Source organism: Lissotriton helveticus, chromosome 5_1 (genome assembly GCF_964261635.1).
Source record: "Lissotriton helveticus chromosome 5_1, aLisHel1.1, whole genome shotgun sequence".
Taxonomy (NCBI): Eukaryota; Metazoa; Chordata; class Amphibia; order Caudata; family Salamandridae; genus Lissotriton; species Lissotriton helveticus.
Genome location: NC_136065.1, coordinates 2,119,527,767 through 2,119,552,123, shown reverse-complemented (window position 1 = coordinate 2,119,552,123; position 24,357 = coordinate 2,119,527,767). Strand labels below are relative to the sequence as shown.

At 47.4% G+C, this 24,357-nt stretch overlaps 1 protein-coding gene across 1 annotated transcript in view; it reads right to left on the bottom strand.

The window, feature by feature from the left end:
• Positions 1 to 3,288: 3,288 nt before the first annotated feature.
• Positions 3,289 to 24,357, bottom strand: part of UCK1 (uridine-cytidine kinase 1) — a 102,845-nt gene continuing 81,776 nt past the window's right edge. The window contains exon 7 of the mRNA XM_078646182.1: positions 3,289 to 4,618. Within this exon, the coding sequence (XP_078502308.1) occupies positions 4,425 to 4,618 (194 nt within the window). The 3' untranslated portion in view covers positions 3,289 to 4,424. The remainder of the gene's footprint in view (positions 4,619 to 24,357) is intronic.

Below are 24,357 nucleotides of genomic sequence, written 5' to 3'. Positions count from 1 at the left end.
AAAGCACTTGCCTATCCCACTTCAGCAAGGACAGCCAGCATACAAACTCTTCTAACAGGGTTTCAGCTACAACACTCCCTTCCAGCAAGAGTGTTCATGCAACTCATAGGGATGATGGCCTCTTGCATTTTCATAGTGCTCCATGCAAGACTTCAAATGCGTCCGCTACAAAAATGCTTGTCACGTCAGTGGAACCAGGCTCAAGGTCAATTGACAGACCTAGTGTTGGTAGACGGTTGAACTCATCGCTCTCTGCAGTGGTGGAACACCAAAAGCCTTTCCAAGGGATGACCGTTCCTAGAGCCAGTTTCCCAGATAATCTTGACTGCGGACGCATCGCTCTCCGGCTGGGGAGCCCACCTACTGCAACACACCATGCAAGGCAGGTGGACACCACAACAAAAGTTACTCCACATCAATCATCTGGAGTTACTAGCAATATTCCTAGCACTAAAAGCTTTTCAAAAGCAAGTATCAAACAAAGCTGTGTTAGTCCGCACAGACAACATGACAGCCATGTATTACATACAGAAGCAAGGAGGCACACACTCCCTGCAGCTTTCTCAACTAGCACAGGACATATGGCGGTGGGCTATACCTCAAAACATATTCCTTCTAGCCCAGCATGTTCCAGGAGTACAAAATACCATAGCGGATCTGTTAAGTGGACAAACACAACAGACCCACGAGTGGGAACTTCATATGCAAGTTCTTCAGCCATTCTTTCAGATGTGGGGGAAACCTCAGATAGACCTATTTGCCACCCACGAAAACAGCAAATGCCCAGGCTTCGCCGCCAGATATCCACACCCACTGTCCAAAGGCAATGCGATATGGATGAACTGGTCAAACAGATTTGCGTACACTTTTCCACCTCTACCACTCATGCCACTAGCAGTACGCAAACTACAGCAGCATTCTCTGACCCTCATCCTAGTTGCTCCAACATGGGCCAGACAGCCGTGGTACACCACACTGCTACAACTGTTGGTAATACCGCACCAAAAATTGCACCTGTCTCCACACCTCTTAACACAGAACCGTGGAGAGATCAGACACCCAGACCCAGCTTAGCTCAACCTTGCGATCTGGCTCCTGAAATCCTAGAATTTGGACATTTGAACCTTCCTCCAGACTCCATGAATGTCATAAAAGAAGCTAGACGTCCAACCACTTGAGCATGTTATGCAGCCAAGTGAAAACGATTTGTAATATATTGTCACAACAACAATATTAATCCTCTAGATGTGTCTATTCAACACATCATAGGATACTTACTGCATCTCCAAAGTTGCAACTTAGCCTACACGTCTATTAGACTACATCTTGCGGCAATAGCAGCATATCTGCAAAACAGACAACATCAATCTCTATTCAGAGTGCCTGTCATTAAAGCCTTTATGGAAGGCCTTAAAATAATAATTCCTTCCAGAGTACCACTTTCACCTGTGTGGAATTTAAACGTTGTTCTCACACGGTTAATGGGGCCTCCCTTCGAACCCTTACACAAATGTGAACTACAATTTTTAACATGGAAAGATGCGTTCCTAGTAGCTATTACCTCTCTGCGGAGAGTTAGTGAACTACAAGCACTAACCATTCAAGAACCCTTTTTGCAAATGCATCACAATAAGATAGTTCTGCGTACTAATCCAAAATTCTTACCCAAAGTCATTTCTCCTTTCCATCTCAATCAATCTGTGGAACTGCCCGTATTCTTCTCGCAACCACAGACAGTACCAGAAAGAGCTTTTCACACATTAGATGTCAAAAGAGCATTGCTATACTACATAGAGAGGACACAACCCTTTCGTAAGACAAAACGACTTTTTGTGTCTTTCTCACCACCACACAAAGGTAATCCTATTTCAAAATCTGGGATAGCTAGATGGATTGTCAAATGCATACAGATTTGTTACCACAAAGCTAAAGGTACGTTATCTGTTCCTCCTAAAGCCCACTCTACAAGAAAAATAGGGGCTTCAATGGCATTTTTAGGGAACATTCCCCTAGATGACATCTGCAGAGCAGCTACATGGTCTACACCGCACACATTCACAAAACACTATTGTGTAGATGTGCAAACCAAGCAACAAGCTAATGTGGGCCAGGCTGTTCTCAAAACATTATTCCAAACTACTGCAACAGATAAAGGTGGTCGCCGCTAGGGATGGGTACTGCTATACAATCTATGCACAGTGTGCAATCTGCAGCTCATATGCCTCGAACGGAAAATGCTACTTACCAGTATGCATCTGTTCTTGGCGTATAGAGCTGCAGAGTTGCACACGCCCACCCGCCTCCCCGGCTACACTTGTCTGTTCCAGTATTATCTTAATTAGATGAAAATTACATGGGCATCCTTCCTTTTCTTGCAAAGCTCCATCATTTCTCTAATGGCGAAAAACAATCTGGGGATGGAGCCGATCCCCATGCGCAACGTGGTCCAAAGGAGGATTCACCTATCTCGTGACTTCAAAAGAACTTTTCAGGACAACAACAAACTGCAAACATCCGGGCCCAACACTAGGTGGCGATCCATGCACAGTGTGCAACTCTGCAGCTCTATATGCCAAGAACAGAAAAGTAGCATTTTCCTTACCAGTAACTAAAGGTTTGCAGCCTGTGCTGCTGTAGAGTCGTATGTACCCTTCCCAACTTCCCTGATGCAAGGTCTTGTAACACACTTGATTAATACCATACTGTTCATCTAAAAAACTACCACTTCACAGGCATTTTTCTTATTTGCCTATACAATCAACCACTGGGGAAAACACAATCTAAGGTGGAGTCTGTGTCCTGGCGCATTGGGGGCTTCAAGTGGAGGTATCACGACTCACCTGAACACCGCTTCTTTGAAGAAAAAGCACTTGTAATGATCCAAGCCCAGCACTAGGTAGCAAGAAGAATCAAAGCATGTGAATCTACAGCACTGCCGACTGCAATCCAGTTGTTAGAAGTATGTAAAGCTTTTCATAAAGCTGGCCAAGTTTCTGAAGACTTTTCACTGTTTAGTGATGTCAAGAAAGAAGATGAGCCCTGAGAACACATACAACTTAATGTCGGGACTGTACGCCAAGGAGCTGTGGTAGATAGCGAGCGGCCATAATAACAAAAATCACAGAGTGTACAACAATGAGCTCTAAAAACAGCAGATGAATACAATTAGGCTATGAAGACTTCTCAGAGCAAAGCCACAAGCATACTTCAAAGCAGTAGACACCACATGAGCCAATGGAGGCAGGTAGGATGAGTTCTGAATGCAAGACGGACCAAGACAGACCAGAGTGGGTTCATATATTTTTTTAATCTGCATCGTGCAAACAGACCCAGTTTTTAATGGATCCAGCTTCACAGCACTCTTGTAAAAACACTGATCACATTAAAACACATAGCAGCGTTATCAATGGGCGTGAAGGCTACACACATATATACCTGGAAGACAGCAGCAGGAAGCCTTGTGCTAGTTGGAAGAGGTGGGGAGGTAGCAGTGTGGAAAGTGCTTCCTAAAGATGGGGCGGAAGCAGGCGGCCTCTTCTATTGGCCTGGTACTTCCACGAAGAATACGTGGCTCTGCATGTGGCCAGGGGTTGGAACGGTCTACGAACCTTGCCAAGCTGAATGCTTCAAACACTCAGCTTCACTTTATAACTCTATGTGTCTGCTTATCTTAAATTACCGGGTGCGGACACTGGTGGGCCCAGGTCTGATTTTTACTTTGCACACTATGTTGTGTGGGGTCTGTATTAAACTAAAATTCTGTGTATGATAAGTAGGTGGGTGCCAGTCATATCCATTCATGAGTGGTCTTCCAATAATGCCAAAGGCAAATTCACTTCAGTCACATTCATTTGTCGTTTTTCTCTAAACTCACACCTCCTGTTCCCTCCCCATTTCTATACCGCTCTTCCTGGCTTCGCTGCTTCCCAATTCCTCTTTTACCAACCACGCCCACTTGTTTTGGTCTCCTTCTAAAAACAGGTTGTATTAGTGCACCTCTAAATATACTCTTTTCAAGGTTGCTTCTCTATCGTGGAATGTCATTCAAGGCTCCAAGCCCATCAAGGCAGGATCTTGCGTGAACTTGGAGGTGGCTTTGAGGTCCTCCGACTATGAGGCGTGCTACCTTTTATTGCCTGTTTTCAGTGACATTCTGGAATCTAAAATCTTCATTTGTCCTCTATTGAATATTGTGTTGAGGCAAATGTAAAAAGCAAAACTTTACTAATCTGAGACAAAGCTGTTGAGCTTCCACAGTTAAGTGGGTGTGCCACACACCCTAAACCCACCACAAACCCCTTGGAATCAGCCTTCTGAGTGTAACTGGGGTGGGCTGCTCAGGGAGGGCAGGAGAATCACAAAAGTTCATGTACATTACTCCGGTTTTGCTCCACATCTTTTCTTCAAGACCTCTTTGTGGCACCTTAATGCGGGCGGCTGCTCGACTCCATGAGAGCGCGCTTTCCTGGTGCCAGGACCGCACCGGGGCCGGCGTCTCCCTGCTCGGCGCTGCTGCGCTTGGATATCCGACCGTGTCCATTGGCCACGCCTCGCTGCCACCGGCACAGGTCCCCGCTGAGGATGTCCTGAATGTGTTGCACAATGAGGTTGATGGCAACTGTTGAAGAAATAAGGGTACAATTAGCAAGGGTGGCATGCAAGATGGGCCCATAGGAAACAGAGCCTGGCCTCTAAAAACAAAAGAGACAGCGAGTACAATACGAAAGGTAAGAAAAGCTCGGATTGACTGATGGGTGAGACAGGCACCTACGAACAAGAGATACCCAGAGAGAGAGAGAGAGAGAGAGAGACCAAAAAGAGACGCAGCACCTATGAACAGGAGGCACCCAGAGATGTCCAATTAGAGAGGCTGGTGTGTGAGACAGGCACCTGTGAGAAAGAGAAAGGTACCTATGAACAAGAGAGACCAGGGAGAGACAGACAGGTGCGACCTATGGATAAGACATTCAAGTACAAACCAAAGATGAGAGGGAGAAATCGCTGCGTTAGTTATCTTTGAGAGGGAATATTGTGTTAGTTAAAGAAAACTTTTATTATAGAAAAATGTATAAAATATGTGCTCTTGGAAGCAGGAAACATTTATTAAGTTGATGCACACCTTTAGATGCAAGCTTTATGAAACCAAGTTCTTCATTTATATGCCTAATTTAAAGACCTAGGTAGTCTTGAAAGCTGGCACTAAAGTATGCTTTCAATTCATAAAGTGAACCTTTTTTAAAATGTCATGCAGTCAACTTATTTTTTTCTTAAAAAAGGAAAGGTTACTTACTTTCGGTACCGTTGGTTCGGATGGACTTTGTTCTTCTGCTGAGTCTTTGTCTTTTGTAATATTTCAGATATCTGGCTTGAACCTTGAAAACCTCTCATACTCTTACTGCGCCAAAGTATTGGCCTACGCGATTATAAATGGATCCCTGTAATGTCTGTTACCATATATTTCTCACCAGCGAAGGACCAGGAGCACTCCGAGTTAGGTGATAGAAGGCGGACAATTAAGAACCTGGTACCCACCAGAACCAACATTACCAAAAATGAGCAACTTTTTCTTCTAGTGGGTACCATTTCCAAACCCAGCAGCAGTGCCTGAAATATTTGGACGGGAACACGGTCTAATGCATAGGTATTCTAATGGTTTGAAAAAGTAGAAGGAAAACTAGGTTTAGGATGAGGAGGTGGCTACAGATCTCCTTGAAGGTCCGCCTCGCCAAAAAAAGATTGTTATTGTCATTACAGATGTCCTGCGGAGATCCTTCTCTCCGAATGTTTTTTAAAAACAGGTTGCTTCGCCGCTCTGCATCTGGTAGAACGAACCAGAATTTAAGAAACTATCCCGAAAATGAGATACCTGCATTTCCAGAAATCTAAATCTAGCAGATACTAGCCTCATTACCTTTGGTGCTGGGTTCTGACCAAATCAAACAAAAAATGCTGAACTTGAAGGTGTGATCTACAGGGACTCCAACTCACCAACATCCTGAACAATCCCCACACATACACAGAACCAGACCAGGAGGACGAGCGTTCTCTTACGTCGCCCCTTACGGGTGCAACAACCTCCCTCTCCACATTAGAGCCACCTCCTCTTTTACAGAATTTAGCAAGAAGCGGAAGACCTGGCTTTTCAATTAACCAACCTACCATGAATGGACCCAGGCACACACACCAACTCAGCGCCAGGATACCCTTGCAGGTGATAGAGCGCTTTATAGATACGCATAACATAATACCCCAAAATCTGATACTGAGCCATGATCTGATTCCTATGTATGTTCTGAAGACCCATCTTTTCCTGTGCGGACATGATGACCGTGGCTCTGTGAGTGCCAAAGCCAACGTGACTACACTGCCTTTGAGATATTCTAGGGCCTAGATTTACTATCTTTCAGGCAGTGGTGTTCTGAGTGACAAATCTGAAGCGCTACATTGTGTATAGGACAAACAATAGCGCCACATTTGATTTTTTGAGAAATGCCTACCGCACAGACATCACTGGCGGTACTCGTGCTAAAAATGGCTGTTTAACAAGACGGTCAGGGTTGCGCTTTGGTGCAAAGGTGAGCACCGCGTGGCATAAGATTTGTACTTGAGGTACACTCTCCAGTACAAACAATCACACAGGGGTTAGACATGTTAGATGAATGAGTTGGTGTAAAGCACATATTTGACACAGGTATATCAGGCAATATAATGCTTGACTCCTTGCTTGTGCCTGTTTTCACTTGGCGTTAAGATTTTGCATAAATCCAGGTCACGCTTTTTGGTAGAACTGGCTCTGCTCCAAACGTAGTGTTTTGTGGTGTTCTCACTCAGACACCCCAAGCGCAAAGTAGTTTTGGTGCTGTACAGGGATCAGCTATCAGCCTAAAACAGCTTTTACATGTAATGTTTATAGTTGCTAGTACTGTCACTGCTTTGCTTGTAGTAAATCCACTCCTATGTGTCTTGGTTGAACTTCTCTGTTCTTAAACAGCGGGTCATCACATGGCCTCTTGCAGCATAGACCAGCTGCCCACGTCTTGTGGTCGTTTCTCTGGAGCGCTCGCGTGGCGTGGTGTTCTGAATGCGTCTCACTCATTCCTCTCTTCACATCGAAGACTGCGGACGAGACCCCATTGTACCACGATGGGCCTCTACCGTCATGGACCTTCTTTAATGTTAAAGCTCATTAAGGGCTGTCTAGATACCTGGGCCCACTTTCGACCTCAAGGTATAGGTAATATGGGTAGGATACTTCTAACGGACCTCCCGGAGGCACCAGCAGAGGGTCCAAGATCTTCCACTAGCCCCTCAACACTGGCGTGTGAACCAGACACATTTGAAAGGGTATTTGATCACCATAACCCAGTGATGGCTGATGTTGTCTTTCCCTAAAGATTTTCCCGTATCATAGAGAAAATAACCCTTCTTTGATACATACCCTGCCTAGGTTGCTTTAAAGAAAAAAAAAGATGGAAGCGACAAGTCTAGTGACAAAGAATCTTAATGTAAAGTAGAACACAGAAAACATATGAGGTGACAAACATGCTTCATAAAGATCATTACAGAGAAAACAGAATTTCTTTGGTATACATTAAAGAAGTTGTAGCCCCTCTAATATAAGGATTGTTCATGAAATCTTCTCTGCTGCAGTTGTTAAAATAGAGGCAAAAAACAGGGGGGTGGCCAAGCCGGCGACTACAATGGCCGCTCGGCTCTGAAGCTCCGTCCGGCCCTCCAGCATTATGGCGGGTTCCTGGGGCTAGCACTGGCATTGCGGTGCGAGCACGATGTGACTGATGCCTGAAGCGGTGCGGAATCCTCTGGTTGAAGAACAGAGCCTCTGAACGCCCGGGGACGGCTGTTCTGGCCCTGCGATACGACTCACCCCCCCCCGGAGAGATCGGCTCACGTCTCTTGTTTCGATGCCTGAGGCCTCAACTACTCGGAGCTGCATTGGCTGCGGGAGACTCTGGTGAGTGCCGCCGCGTCCCCCCCCACAGCAAAGACCGCCCGCAGCCCCTTTAAGATTTCGCAGCTAGCCGGGAGATTCATCTGACCCAGTGAAGCACCGTATTCCAGTTGCTAACACTGGGCCTGCGAGGGGAGGGGCGCTCATCGAACCACCACGCACCTCGCCATCCTCTGCCCGGGACGTTCTTCTGCTCCTGCCTACAGCCCGGTGTGAGGCGCAGTAATCAATCTGGGGGTTAAGGAGCGAGGCACCCCCTGAGACACTGTTAATTCACCACTCGTCACATGCGATCGGCGCTGCAGGCCGGCAGGCTGCATTTTTCTCTCCACTGAAGGCTGGCCCGCATGGCGATGTCACCTCTGAGTGGCCTACCAGCGAAGACACCCTTCCACCCTGCTGCACTGCCTGTATATAAAGGTTACTGTGGCCTGCTGTTCATCAGCGGCCACAGCAACTGAGACATGGACGGCGGGGCTGCAGTACGCCCCTCTTTTTAAGTATACAGGCACGCGAAGTGGGGTATTTCCCCCTGCTTATTTGTCCCAGCACTCCCACGGGCCGACCAATAGCCCTCCTGATTCATCGTTGGGGGCTTGAGGCTGCTGCCTGATCCGCCACATGCCGAGGAGGGGGGGTGAAGTACACCCTGGAAGCACCCACTGAGACCTAGCTGGTCGTGGCAGTTACACTTTGCGCGGCGTGGGCCGCAAGGATCCTAAACAGGGAACGCTCCCTTTTGGAAAAATTGCAGACACCACTCCCGCGCAAACTTCCACCATGGCGGAATCTGCACAAGACCCAGTTCTGGGAGACGGATCCACGAACACAGTGCACTCATTACTCCAAGAGATGCGAGCAGGCTTTAAGGCGCTAGACGGTTGCTTTGACTCCCTCGACACCACCATTGCTAGCTTTGGTGCTAAAGTTCAAGCGCACAATAGAAGGTTGGATTTGGCAGAGGCCCACATCTCTGATATTGAAGATGGGACGGCACAGTCAGCTAAACGCCTAGAATGAGTGGCGGGCATCTTAAAAGAAGTGGCCATTAAAAATGAGAACTTGGAAGCGCGCAGTCGCCGGAATAACGTGCGCATTGTTGGGTCCCCAAGACAACTCCCACCGGCTGAATGGATCTGTTCATTGAAACTATGCTGTTGGGTTTGTTCGGTAAGGAGGCTTTCACCCCTGGCTTTGTCATAGAGAGGGCGCAAAGGTCACTGGGCCCTCGACCCAATCCCGCTCTTCCTCCCAGGCCCATCGTAGCCCGTGTCATGAACTTCCAGGAAAGGGACATGATTCTCCGCCTGGAGAGAGAAAAGAGAGATGTGGACTGCAAGGCGCCAAATTGTCCTTCTATCCAGACTTTACCGCCATGGTGCAAGAGGCTAGGCGGAAATTCAACGGTGTCAAGGCCGCCCTGAGAAACCTGAGTCTACGTTTTGGCATGCAGTATCCTGCTAGGCTGAAAGTTGATGTGGATGGCAGGGCCCGCATATTTGATAACCCGTCGGAGGAGCAAGAGTTCTGCCGAGTATACCAACAGAATAACATTCCCTCGATATGGGCTGGGTCTAGGTCTTACCCCCACACAGTTTCTCAGATGCAAGCGCGGAACTGTTCTCGAATGCTGGCACAGGATGATCGGACTACTTTATATTACAAGCTCTTTTGTTTCGCTCTGCAGGAACACGTTGCATAATTTTGTATTGCTATTACAGTTAACTGGGGATATTCTATGCTTTGTGTATGGTTAGGTTCACTTTGGGGTACTGTTTGTTAAGAACGTCATTTCTGTGTAAAGAAATTTGGTACTTCACGTTCATTTGCATTTAGGGTATGGCACTTCCCCGGTTGGGTTCCGGGTGGGTGGGGGTGGTGGGTGGCTAATTTCAGTTACAAGTCAGTCTTTTTTCATATGGTTACAGCATTCCAAATCAATCACTGCTGTTCATAGTCAACTGTCTGCACTAGCGGAAACATTGCACCAGCTAGATGACCAAGTTCGGTAATGAAGAGGGTACATCGTACCTCACTCTACTCTCATGGAATGTGAGGGGCTTGAATAACACTCGGAAGCGAAGACAGGTCATACACTATTTAATGAGGCACATGGTAGATGTTGCTATTTTACAAGAAATGCACATCCCCAAGACTGATAAGGCACACTTTGGCTCAAGCTGGTGTGCAAATAGATATTTTGCAAATTATAGTAAATACGCCAGGGGGGCAGCCATTTTAATATGCAGTGGGGTTCCATTCTGCCTGAGTTCCCTTCAACAGGACTGTGAGGGACGCTATTTGACAGTATCTGGGACCCTGTTTGGTAGGAAAGTTACACTATTGTGCATATACGCCCCCAATGTAGATACCCCAGAATTTTCCCATGCTCTGTCCTCACAACTCGACAAGCTTGATCCACAGACGTTGATAGTTGGTGGGGACTTTAACTTACTGCCTGACCCCGTCGCAGATAGTACCTCTATGGCACAGGACACTAAACCCCGATCTCGCCGTGCACTCAAGGTGCTCTGCGATCGGTTTGCTCTATTAGATGTGTGGCGTCAACGTAACCCAAATACGACAGAATACACACACTATTCAGGACAATACAACACATGGACAAGGATAGATTTTTGGCTGCTCTCGCCCGACATATATGGCTGGTGCTCGCGGGTGGAGACTCTTCCTAGGACCTATTCGGATCATTCCCCGGTTAAATTGCAGTTCCAGTTCCCCCGCCCAGAGGGCTTTGAACGCAAATGGCAGTTTCCTAACCGCGCCTTACAGGATGAAGTTTTCAAGGCCGAGATACACGAGGCCATTGAAGACTACTTCGATATAAACACTGGCTCAGGAGACTCATGGGCGGTTCTATGGAAGGGCTTCAAAGCGGTTCTTGGGGGCACATGTATTGCAAAACATGCCGGCGTCCTCAAAGATCTACGTAACACACTGTCAAGACTTGAGCGAGAACTCAAAAGTCTGGATGAGACCTCTGCACAATATACATCACCTACATATGAACAGAGACGATTGGTGCTGTTAGAGGATTACAGGGACACTGCAGACAGGGAAATTGTATTCCTGGTGAAGTACCAGACTGCTAGATAGTACGGAGAAGGGGAGAGGCCTGGTAAAGTTCTTGCTCGATTATTGCGTCCACCTTACCACAAAACATACATCACTGAACTGCGGGTCTCCGACTCACACACTTACACCACCACAAAAGACATTCAGAGTAGCTTCCTGGGGTTCTTCTCCAATTTATACTCCTCTACTCTTGGAGATGATAAAGAAGAACAAGAGGGCTACCTAGACGAGGTTGCGTTAGTGTATCATGAAAAAATGAATGCAGGACTTTTAAGCTGAACCCATTTCTGTTGCAGATGTGCTTCTTGCCATAGACACCATTCGGGGCTCTACGGCGCGGCGCCTGGGTTAGATGGATTCAGGGGAGAATTCTACAAAACATTTGAATATATTTTAGCTCCTAAACTTATTGAAGTCTATGCAGAGTCCCTAGAAAGACAGATTCTTCCCCTACTCACCGTGAGGCGGTCATAATCCTTCTCCCCAAACCAGGCAAGGACCCTACGCAAAATGGTTCTTACCGTCCGTTATCACAGCTAAATTTAGATTATAAAATATTGGCGAAGGTCATCTCCAACTGACTGTCCCAACTAATGTAATTCATAATCTCCCCAGCTCAAGCCAGATTTGTACCTCATCGCTCCACCTCTCTCAATCTCTGCACGCTGTTCTCGGTCATCCATAGGATTAACCCAGGCACCCCTGCTGCCGCCATTCTATTGGACACAGAAAAAACCTTTGATTCCCTGGAATGGTCCTTTTCCCTCTCCTTAATGCGCATTTTGTAGTATAGGAGTAGTGGTACTTTATCTACAGCACAATAAAGTTTGTGAATCAAGATCGTTATGTTTGCAGTATTTGCTGCCGTAGATCACGTTTTTTACACTGCTGCTATCGAGTGTTGGGTGCAGGCATTGCAAGTTGTTTTTCAGTCAAGCACAGGCATTAACAAAATCATCTGGTCAGAACAATATAGGGTCTGTTACTTCTATCTCCTGAAAAACCTCAAGGAGTCGTCTTGTTCGGCTTGCTAGGCTTTCAAGTGCACTAAGACCATCCAGGTTAAAAGAAAAGGAGGATGGGCACACTATAGAATTCAGTGCCAGGGCTCTCCCGAGCCATCCTTCGTAGAGGACGTAGAAGGGACACACTCAGGGAGTGGCAGGGGGAAATATGGCAGGGGGAGGGGGTAGTGCAGAGTCCAGAATATGACTCCAGCTTTTCAGTGCCCCGAAACCCACACCAAGATTCAAAGACCACATCTCGGCTTCCCCACAGAACCCCTTTCCAGAATGCTGCCATGAGCCTCCATTGCGAACGCACTCCGTTAACCAGACATCACTGCACAAACGTATGTGGACTGCTCGAAGTGATTACTCCTGTGGATATTGAAAGCCTATCACTTCGTATACATTGACGCTATCGGACATGTTTTAGGGTCCGTTCGAGTGAACGTTTCCACTTTCTCCCGGCCTGGCTAGTAAATCGAGTCGATCTTGGAGAATCGTGCAGCTATGCTCTGCTAGGCTTTCTGCCAAATCACTTATTGAAACAATCACCACGATTGTGCTAAGTGTTTACTATTTGTATTATCTCTCTATGTTGTGATCAGGCATATAATAATTTGTTGTCCTGATGATGATCCTTTATGTCTATGGATCGAACCCTTTGACAATTCTGTGCATGCTCCATGGGTACAGTAGTGTTTTGTTTTAAGAACCAGCGACCTTGACATTGTATATTACTAATGGTCACTCGATGTTTTGTGCCTGTTTCTTTGGTTTTGACAATTGTGAGGTTTATCCCGGAGGTGGTAATTTTCCTTATTTCACGTGTTTAAGTTGATAACAAAATGCCATTTATATATTCATTGTAATGATTCCTGGGCATTATATTTTTGTTCCCAGAGTATAGTTTTGCTAAATGTTTCCTTAGGGACCTTTGTTACAGTAGCACCTCAGTTTCAGGGCAAAGAACAGCCTTGAGAGAGCCATAACTTAAGCACAATATTGGCCTCAAAACAACCTGACCTTTGACATCAAAAGACTCCATCACAGCCCTGAGAAACGAAACTGCCCGCCTCGGAGCAGAGGTCGACACCAAGGTCAACCTCAAAGTATTTACCTGTCTTGAGGCAGAGTGGACCCTAGATATGCAAGACGAGAATCTTGAAGTCAGGCAGAAGAAAATCTTTAGACACTGTAATACAACACAACCAAGACCACCAGGCCGAGAAACAGCAACGTATAATAAAGGAGACACTTTCTGAAGAGCTCAGAATGTTTCCAGTCCATAACAAACTTTGGTCTATGGAGCAAATCCCAACAGCAACACAGTCACCTGACCCGTCCCAATCTCCTTCACACTCTGTGCAAACAAATACAGAGTCTGATATGGCAAAGTATCTTCCAGACCCCAGATAAAACTAGAATAAGAGCTTACGATGAAAGATCAGATCGCAGCAACCACGAGCGCTTGTTGCTACAATCTAGGCCTACTGTGCAAAATCTTTCCCTTCCTCCCCATGACAGTCTGTAGAGCACTGGTCCAGGCCATGGTGATAAGTAGACTGGATTATGGAAATGCTCTCCTCGCAGAAGCTAGTGAATCACTGCTCACCAAACGCCAAGTGGTCCAGAACACGGCGGCCAGGCTTATTATGAACCGCCCTTCTGGAACTCCCTCAGCTCCCCTGCTGAAGGAACTGCACTGGCTCCCAGTGAAGAAACGTTCTCATTTTAAGATCTGTTGTCTCACCTATAGTGCCTTAAAAGGCAAAGGTCCGTTGTATCTTCAAAAGAAGTTAAGGGCCTATGCCCGAGTCGCGCACTCAGATCCAGCGACAAAGCTTTACTGTGTGTCCCTCGTATCCGCCTAACACGCATGGGTTGTAAAGCCTTCTCATATCTCGCTCCAAGGTACTGGAACAAACTTCCACTGGCCCTGCGATCCACCCCCACATACTGTAAATTTAGGAAATCACTAAAAGCATGCCTATTCTGAATCCATATGGTACGCACCTCCTGTTAGGATCTGATACAGCGTTGAGATGCCCCCGGGTGAGTTGAGCGCTATAGCAAATGATGTTAACATAACATAACCCTTACGAAGAGCCCTTTCGGATTAAACTACAGAGATTACGCTTGGCCTAATTACAATGTTGATTCCCCAAGATGATCACTCTTTAGAACAGCACCTAGCCAGGTCATCTCTTCTGATGATATCACCTCCTACACATAGTAATCCAGCATGCAGTGGAGTATCACACAGTCAAACTCCATGAAGCGAAAGGAAGGAAGAGGAGCACCTCTACCAAGAAGCTTTCAAAAGCAGAGCAATCAGTGCTGTACCTGGAAATGCTCAGAAGCATGAAAACCTCCCCGTCACACCATTGGTCGTGCAAAGTATGAATCGGCGCCATAGGATCCCATATATATCTTGGTCCACATTTCACATGGTTCTTTGGTTGTTCATGCCACTAGCAAAAGGGTCTTCGTCTTGTGCTTGGGGATGGCCCTCTGCCTGACAAAGAGAGCAAATAGATTGATGCTGCTGGCAAAAGGGTAGCTGTAGGTGCTGCCACACAATGGAGCGAAGGCCAACTCGGTTAGGCTAATGTATCACAACAGGTACCACTGGGAAAGATGAAACAGCTTGTAATACATGTTCTGGATGCATACAAGATGCACAGAAAGGGGCTCATCAAGGAGGGGAAGATTACTTCCAACGCCAACATCAGGTCTGCCCTCGATGCAGCTGACACTGCCTCCTGAGAAACTAACACTAGATTTCTCCCTGAAAAGCACACCTAGCTAAGAGTCCAAGGATTCGAACCAGAAATCCAGCAACCCTTTAGAAACATGCCTTGTAAATGGGGGTGAGCTCAATGCTTGAGAAGATCAAAAAGACCAACACAGAAAAACGTATGGGGCTTTCAAAACCCAGCCTGCAAGGTCATGGTTTTGGATGTAAAAAGCGAAAGAGGAGCCAAGTCTGCAGCTGCCTCACAACACACAACTGTAATAGTCCTTTCAATTACATTAGTCATCCAAGTCTTGCCCTAGAGGAGGCTTCCTGTGCAACCGCTATGGTAAGGCTAGAGGTACCTGAAGCAAAAGCACCAAGTGCCACAAAGCACTAATCTTCCTCACATTTCTCCTGATCACACAACATATCAGGGGATGAATAAGGCTATATCTTCCATTCTTGAGAAGAATCTTTCCATCGTCACCCACGGCTATTGTCTAGAGTTCCAAACCAGACCACCCAACATTTTATCCCTACGCTAAAGCATTGATCCAGAGTACCGGTGTTGCTTCAAAAGGGAGCCCAGAACCGGTTGCACCACACCAATGGGAACAAGGCATTTACTCTCTATACTTTCTAATTCCAAAGTAAGACGGGGCGATGAGGCCAATATTCTACCTCCGTTTGCTTAACAGCTACTATTTGATCATTTCAAAATAGCAACTACAAGAAGTCATTCTGCTGGTCTGTGTCAGGGAACACATGCGAAGCGTCTACCTACTACTCAACATCTACTTGCATCCACCCGGCCTACCACCAGTATTATAGGTTTTTGGTAAGTGACAAGCATTATCAGTTCAAAGTACAATCCTCTGAGGTCACAACAGCTCTACAAGTGTTCACAAAATGATGGGTAGTGGTTACAACGCAATGTCACCACAATGCTATTCGGGTATTTTAATACCTCATTAACTGGCAGGTAAAGAGCACTAGCAGAGAGCAATGTCAAGCTCACACTCAACATTGTCTCAACTCCACACATAAGAGTTTAGGGTTCAGAGTCAACGCCACAAAATTTCACCTAAGTACCCAACAGATGCAACCGTTCTTGGGAGCTATTACAGTAATGGTCAAAGCCTACCGCAACCACGAGAGAGTGATGGCGTATCACAGACTGGTTCCCCTTTACTGCACGTCGCATCCGCTGATGTGACAATGATGATGAAATTGTTGAATGATGGTGTCTTGTCTTAGTACCATCTGCTCAGTTGCACGTGGATCCTCTGCACTAGTACCTTGCCAGACAATGGGCACAAGTGACTCGTCAGTGGGAAGATCTAGTGCTGGCAAAGCCCAGAGTTCAGCACAAGCTGTTATCGTGAAACAGCATAAACGTGTTACGTGGCAGGTCAATACTCGACTGTAAGTGCAGCTGCAAGTGACTATCAACACAGAAGCCTCCCTTATATGGTGGGGAGCACCTCACAATCCATGACCAATAGTTTCCTCAGCAACTAACAGCCTGATTCATGAAGCCAAATAGCGCCCGCAATAGCTGCGAAAATGCTATTGCGGGCGCAATTTCCCTAATCGGCATTCATCAAGAAAATATCCAAAGCGCAAACAAAAAATAGCGAATTCGCAAATAGATTCTCAGATTCCCGGAAGGAGTGCGCCAAACCACGGAATCTGAGAAAATAATTGCGAATTCGCAATACAAGCGCAATCGGTATTCATGAAAATTCTCTAATAGCGAAAAAACACAAATTCTCTATTAGCGAGGCGCTAATTAAGGACAACCCAAAGCAGGTGGTAACCATAAAAGCCATTAGAAAATATTCCAAACACATAAGGAGATTCAGCAGCAGCAGTTGGAGTCTCACAATGCCAGGAATGTACATGGTGGTCAGGCGGCGAAGGCTACAGCGAGCAGCACGGAGGAGACGCAGAATACAGGACAGGATATTCCGCCAGCGGGTCACCCTGCTGGGCCAAACCAGGGAGCAGATATATGCAAAGTACCGCCTGAATGGGGAAATGATAATCCAGCTAATACAGGACCTTCACCCCCTGATGCAGCACCCAACAAGGCGGACCAATGCTGTGCCTACACATGTACAGGTATTGTCTAGCCTGCACCTCCTGGCCTCTGGGAGCTTCCAGGGGATAGTAGCGGCTGCTGGGGGGATATCCCAGCCCACCATGTCACGCTGCCTCAGGAGTTTTGTTGACGCAATGCTTACCCAGCTACACCGACACATCAAATTTCCCACCAGCCAACAGGAACTGGACTTGACAAAGCTACAGTTCTACAATGTGGCTCATTTCCCATCTGTGATAGGATGCATAGACTGCACCCACATCGCCATCTGCCCACCAGCTGCGACGGAGTACATGTACCGGAATCGCAAGTCCTACCACTCCCTTAACATACAGATGGTCTGCAATGCCAAGACATTCATAACTGACATTGTGGCCCAGTACCCAGGGAGTACCCATGACTCATTCATATTCCGGCACAGCGGCCTCCACACACGACTGGCCAGGGGAGACTTTGGGGAAGGACACCTACTTGGTAAGTACACTTTGTCAACAATGTCACATTGCAATGAAGTAGCTGCGCAGCACAGGCACTCACCCTCTGCTCCTCTCATTCAGGTGACAGTGGCTACGCTCTTCGGGAATACCTCCTCACCCCATACCTCAACCCTGCTACACCACAGCAACGGCGGTACAATGTTGCTCACATACGGACAAGGAATTGTATAGAACGGACTTTTGGGCAACTTAAGAGCCGGTTCCGCATACTGCACAAGACAGGTGGGGCCATGTACTACAGTCCTGATGTGTGCTGCCGCATTGTGGCTGTGTGCGCAATTTTACACAACATTGCAACCAAGCGCCGGATACCTGTAGAGATCTCTGGCAGTGAGTCGGAAGGGGATGACCGGCCACCAGCACATGTGCGCCATGCACGCGGGGAGAACCCAGCTGAAGGACACAGACGCCGCAACCACATCACTATGAACAGTTTCTAGAGCCCACACTCCCCTCACCCAACAAATCACAATTGCATGCCAATGTAAATAATGACAGGAGGCCCATGTATGATGCATGAATAAATATTATTGTTAAATTCACAATAATAATGTTATGTCTACATTCATCAAATGCCAGCAGTATTGCGCCATACTGCTCCTAACTAGACACTGGACATGCTTGTATCAGCAGCATTTTCCAGGAAATGTACATGAAACTCAATTGCGCCTCCGGCGCGCAGCCCCCAAACGCCTCTCTGGCTCTTCCTCTGGGACGGCACGTGTCCCTGTAGTGGGCCTGGTGCTGCGGCGTAACACGCCAACCACTGAGGCAGACAGGCTGCTGACACTGGAGGTGCCCTCACTGGTGTCGTCCCCCCCCCATTGCCTGTACCAGTAGGATGGAGTGCCAGCACGGCAGTGGTGACCTGCTCCAACACTCGTCCAATATCCTCAACGCATTGGATCAACTGCTGCTGCTGCGCCAGGGACCGTCGTGAGAGCTGGGAGGTGGCATTCCCGATTATATAGTTAGAGCGGGTGTAGGCTGACAGGCGCGTAAGGAGCTGCCGGTGGCGGCGGCGGGCGGAGTTGCGCTGCGATATGAGCGCAGCAGTGTTGGCCTCCATGGCTGTCGTCATGCGCTCTATCCTCTCACCCACATTGCGGCCAATTTTGTGTAGCTGCAGCTGAATGGCCCCTTGCCCTCGTGCCTGCTGTTGGTGTATGCGTAGCATCCTGCGCTCAATGCTCAGGCCTGGCCTGCGCACAGCCATCCCCCTCCTGCCGCTGCGTGATGTGTTCTGCTGGCGATCCCTGACATGCCTCTTCTGCTGGCTGCCCACAGTGGGTGTGTGCACTGTCACCACAGTAGCTGCACCAGATGTAGATGGTTCAGCTGGTGGTGGAGTTGTGGTTGTCAAAGGTTCAGCGCCGGATGGTGCTGGCGCTGTTGGTCTTGCCCTGCCTGCAGGGTTAGTTGCTGCGCCGGATGGTACTGGCGCTGTTGGTCTTGCCCTGCCTGCAGAGTTAGGTGCTGCGCCGGATGGTACTGGCGCTGTTGGTCTTGCCCTGGCTGCGGGGAGAGGTGCTGCGCCGGATGGTACTGGCGCTGTTGGTCTTGCCCTGGCTGCGGGGAGAGGTGCTGCGACTGATGGTGCAGGAGGTGTCGGTGTTGGCACCTCCTCGGCATCCTCTCGTGACTCATCAATATGCAGGATGTCGCTGTCGCTGCTGTTGTCGGCGCCACCTGTGAGGGGAATTGGACGTACATTACTTGCATGTATCTGTCACACGTGCAGTTGCAACATGCATGCTGGTTGACATTCCCTGCGTGGCTTTGGCATTGATTATTTTGGGACATGTGAGGCTGCATTGGGGTTCTTTTACATTATGGGCAGACTACATGTTCCACAATGCTTTTGGCCATGACCTAATGTGCATTGTTTGCATGACTTGGGATGTATATGGGAGGCTATAGGGCCATGACCATTGTTAGGGGACAGGGTCGCAGTCGCATGCCACTTACCTTGGCTGCCTTGGCTGGGTCGGGATGAGTCCAGGTTGACGACACCTATGCACGCCTCTGTCTCCAGGGTGTCCTCCACGCGGTCCTCCATGGGGGTATTGGGAGGGACAGTAGGTTTTCCGCCCCCAGTAGCATATGTCTCGCCCAGCCTCTCTGCCACCCTCTCCTTGGCACGACCTCGGAGGTCGTACCACCTCTTTTTGAGCTCATCCAGTGACCTGTGTGTCCCCCCCACAGCGTTCACTTTTGCAGATATCCCAAGCCAGATTCGACGTCTCTCCATCTCTGGCACCCTCCTGGAGTCCTTCCCAAATAGTTTGGAGTGGTTTTCAACCACTCCCTCAATGAGGTGCTCCAACTCCTGCTCAGAGAACTTGAGCTTCCTCTTGCGCCCGGTGTCACTGGGCCCTGGTGCAGGCTCCTCTGACATTGCTGCTGTCACAAATTGGTTACTTTAGAAACTTTGGAGGTGTCCTGGAAGGAGCTCTGTTCAGCTGCAGCCTCGAGATCAGCCTCGCAGTTCTGAATGGGGGTGGGAACTGCCTGCTTCCTGGATGTGATGTCATCACTGTGCTCGAAAAGCGACTTCCCGTTTTAGCGATCTCGCTACTAGCGAGATTTCGCTAATGGGGATTTGCGATGGCGCTAAATAGAGACGGATTATATGGGTAATAGCGATTATTCGGCGAATTTCTTTTGTCGCTATCGATTTTTGAGCCCGTGTGCGATTCGCTTTATTTTATCGCTAACTATGATGAATTCCGATCTGCGACTTTCGATTTCCGATTCGCTGTGAATCGCAAATTGAGAGTCGCAGATTTCATTTTTCATGAATCAGGCCGTTAGTCTGCACATCAATATACTGGAACTAATGGCAATTCAGTTAGCGCTCAGAGCATTTTACAAAATTGCTTATTCATACAGACAATATGACCACTATGTACTTCCTTCAAAAATAGGGGACGAATTCACCTTTGTTGTCAAGGCTAGCACAGACAATCTGACATTGGGCCATTCAGCATTAAGTCCTTCTCCTGGCTGAACACCTCTCCAGAGTTTGCGGACCTGCTCAGCTGGGTGTATAAGTATACACACCAATGGGAGATAAACATTCAGGCACTTCAACAATACTTCTACGCTGGGGAATATCTCTGCTATTCAAGAGAAAGCTAACTGTCAAAGCGCCACCAGGATATATATGTGCACAGTAGTTTGTGTTACTTGCTGCACTTACAGAAGGCGGGATTGGCGTGAACTTCAATCAGGGTACATTTAGCTGGTGTGGCTGCTTATTTACAAAATCAACTGCACCAGTCAAAATTCAAAATACAAGCAGTGGGCACTTTTATGAAAGGCTGCAACAGAATAATTCTTCCAAAAGCCCCACCAGTTTCTCTCATGGGACCTCAACATTGTTCTCACCAGGCTCATGGGACTGCAATATGCGCCTGAACACTCTTAGGAAAATCTCCCGTCTAAGTTTGTGTCCCTGTTCCATGTCAATCAAACCGCTAATTCCCAATTTGTTTTCTTGCGACCTCAGTCGGTTGTGAAAAAGTCCTTACACACTTTAGATGTCAAAAGAACCCTCGTACTATATTGACCATACAAAATTCTTTAGAAAAACAAAGCAACACTAGGTAGCTTCTGGCAAGCCCACGTGGGGAAACCAATATTCAGAGCTGACCTGTGAGATGGACAGGTAAAGTTATTCAAGTGTGCTACACCAAGGCCAAAGGCACGCTTTACTCTTTACTCATAAAAAAGGGAACCACTGCGGCGTTCTTAGGTAATATCCCACTTGCAGACATATGTAAAGCTGCAATATGGTCTATCAGTTACTTTTTTACAAAACATAAATGCGTGGATATTCATGTTCAACAAGAAGAACAAGTTGGGACAATTATACTTAAACTTTCGTTTTAAACGTCTTCCAAAACATTTCGTAAGCTACCTCTTTAAAGAGGAGGGCACTGCTTTTCAGTCTATACCAAAGCAGGTCATCTACAGCAGAGCAACTGATTTACAACTTGTAGTACTGTAGATTCACATAGGTTCTGCCGCCTCTCCTGCTGCGAGCTCAATCTATTATATTTAAAAAAAATAACCTTAACAATAAATCTGTTACACTATTATATGTACACAGACCTGCTTCTTATTAGTAAACTTATTTACTCCCACCCTGGTGGGAGTCCAGGGGGGTAATTTTAGGGTGGGTATGGGTTTTGGGGTGCCAGGGGGACAATTTTAGGGGTCAGGTTGGGTATGGGTGCCAGGGGGGTAATTTAGGGTTCAGGGCGGGTATGAGTTTTGGGGGGGCAGGGGTAATTTTAGGGTTCAGGGTGGGTATGGGTTTTGGGGTGCTAGAGGGTAATTTTAGGGTTCAGGTTGGGTATGGGTTTTGGGGTGCCAGGGGCGTAATTTTAGGGTTCAGGGAGGGTATGAGTTTTGGGGGGTGGGATAATTTTAGGGTTCAGGATGAATATGGGTTTTGGGGTGCTAGTGGGTAATTTTAGGGACCAGGGCAGGTATGGATTTTGGGGTGCCACAAAAGAGAGAGATAGCTGTGGCACAACAACCCTATGGTGTATGAGATCATATGCGGCCTGCTTCCTGCCCCCCATGGCTCCTCCTGCACCCCAGTGTTTCTTGTGCCCCACCTGGCACACATCATGTCGGAGGATGGTGATGACATTAACATTTTGCCCCCCCCCTGGAAGAATTTCTGCGGACGCCCATGGGTGGGACAATACAAGTTCGAGGCATGTGAGCTGTAAATCACATGCTTCGCATACTCCTGCCATCTAGTGTTGGGTCTGGATGTGTGCAAGTTTTTTTTGTTCGAATAAGTCTTTCCAGTCACAAGGTAGGTGACTCCTCCTTTCTGTGATAGTGCATATGGACTTCGACTCCATTGTTTGATTGTTTTTTTCCGCCATCGGGTTCGGACGGGTATTGTTACGCTCCGCTTCGGAATCGATCCTCAGGTTCCCCCTCAATGAGTACTTCTCTCTACCTCGACGGTATTGTTCTCAAATGCGCTTCTCCCTCCGCAATTTGAATTAAAACTCAATACTTTGATATTTCGGTCCGAAGATCTGTGGGCGGCCTTCCAGCCCTTTTGTGTCCCTTCAGATCCTCGTCGATGGAATGCACCCCATTTAAATTCTTCCCTCTGTGCCACGCGAAATATCAGTGCACAGACTCTCATCAGGTGTGTAATTTGTGCTTGTCCCCTGAGCACAAGGAGCAAGACTGCGACGCATGCCGATCCTTCAGATCAAAGAAAACTCTCTGTGATTGTCGGGCTCCACATCGAGAGATGCAGCGGTTGGATGTCACACCGGATCTCTTCGGCGAAGACTCCGAACAAGAAGAGGTATCAGCAGTAGAAGAAGAGCTGGCTTCGGCTGCGTCCGACACCGATTCAGAATTGCAGATCGACCTTGAAGACGATGATGTGCCGCAGGGACAAAGAGACGCAAGTCCTGAACACACCTTCTCCCCCTCCCGCCGTCCCTTAAAAATCAAAGGTGTCGGCACCACCTCCACCTCCACCTCAAGGCCAAGGTCGGCACAGAGAAGAGGTTTCCTACGCTCCACCTTCTTGCTCGGCACCAAAACAATCCAAAAAAACTTCCAGCTTGGGACTGAGTCGGCCAAAGCCTACTTCTGAGCCGAAACCTTCAAGCTCCAAACCCAAGAACGGTTCCGAACCGAAAACTTCGGATCCGAAACCTTCAACACTGAAACCCAAGAATCCCTCGGAGTCGAAACCTTCAGCACCAAAAGTACTTTTCGGCTCGGCTCCAAAAACTTTGATGCCGAAAAGCAAAGACTTGCCTGCAACACAACTGGATCCAAATAAAGACACAGTACCTATCTATTTGAATCCCAAACAGAAAAAAACTGTATATTCATCCCGATATAGGACGCATTCATGCTAAATGACCATCTAAGCACAAGCTTCCCGATGATGATGACCCATACAAAATTCCTTTAAAAGTCCTTTCCACACACTTCCATCTCCTTCTCCTCCCTCTTCACCGCAGCTCGGTCCATTAAATATTACACCTAGTCAGCATCCTCCACCTCAACTTGACATAGGTGACACTGACGATGATGATGCACAACTGCCAGATCCTTGGACAGATTACACCACTGATCCTCCACAAGATACAGACCCAGATCTTTATCCTGCCAGGCCATCTCCACCTGTTGACAACCTGTCATACCAACTGCTTATTTATTGCCAAGGCAGCAGAATACCATGGGTTGGAGCTACATAAAGAGTCTTTAGAGGAAGATTTTCTCTACGACACCCTAGGATCACATGAATCTAATCAAACACCCCCTATGCTCAAGGGTATGTTAAGGCACACAGACGATATTTTTAAAGACCCTGTCAGTGCTAGAATTCTTACTCTTAGAGTAGACAAAAAATATAAATCTTCCCCCACAGATCCCATTTTTATTAAGGGTCAGTTACTAGATAAAGAGTCGAAGCTTATTGATGCTTCGGGCAAACGTGTAGCGGCTCGAAGAAAAACAGTTAGCAAGGCATATGAATCTACAGCACTGCAACCTGCGAATTGATTGATACAGGCAAGTATGATTTCTTTACAGTATGTACATATTAATTGGTGGGAAAGGGTAGCATTTCCTGGTGTTGCTTTTCCTGGTTAAACCGTTGGGTTTTAACAAGGTGATTAATTTCAATCAAGTGAGTAGTTTGGAGTTGGAAAGGAAGAACATTTGAATAAAGAGGACCACTCACTTTGAAAGAGAGGAACTCAAAGGGAGTGCATGAGTACAGAAAGGAGATCAAGATTGGCAAGATGTAGAGGACATGGCAGAGTGTAACTCGACCATTTGGGATGGATTCCGGTACCAGTGGGTGTTTGAGCCTGCCCCGCTAATGGCAGAAAGTCAACCTGCATAGTGTTGTGGAATGAGAGGGACAATAGATATTCTGGGCACGA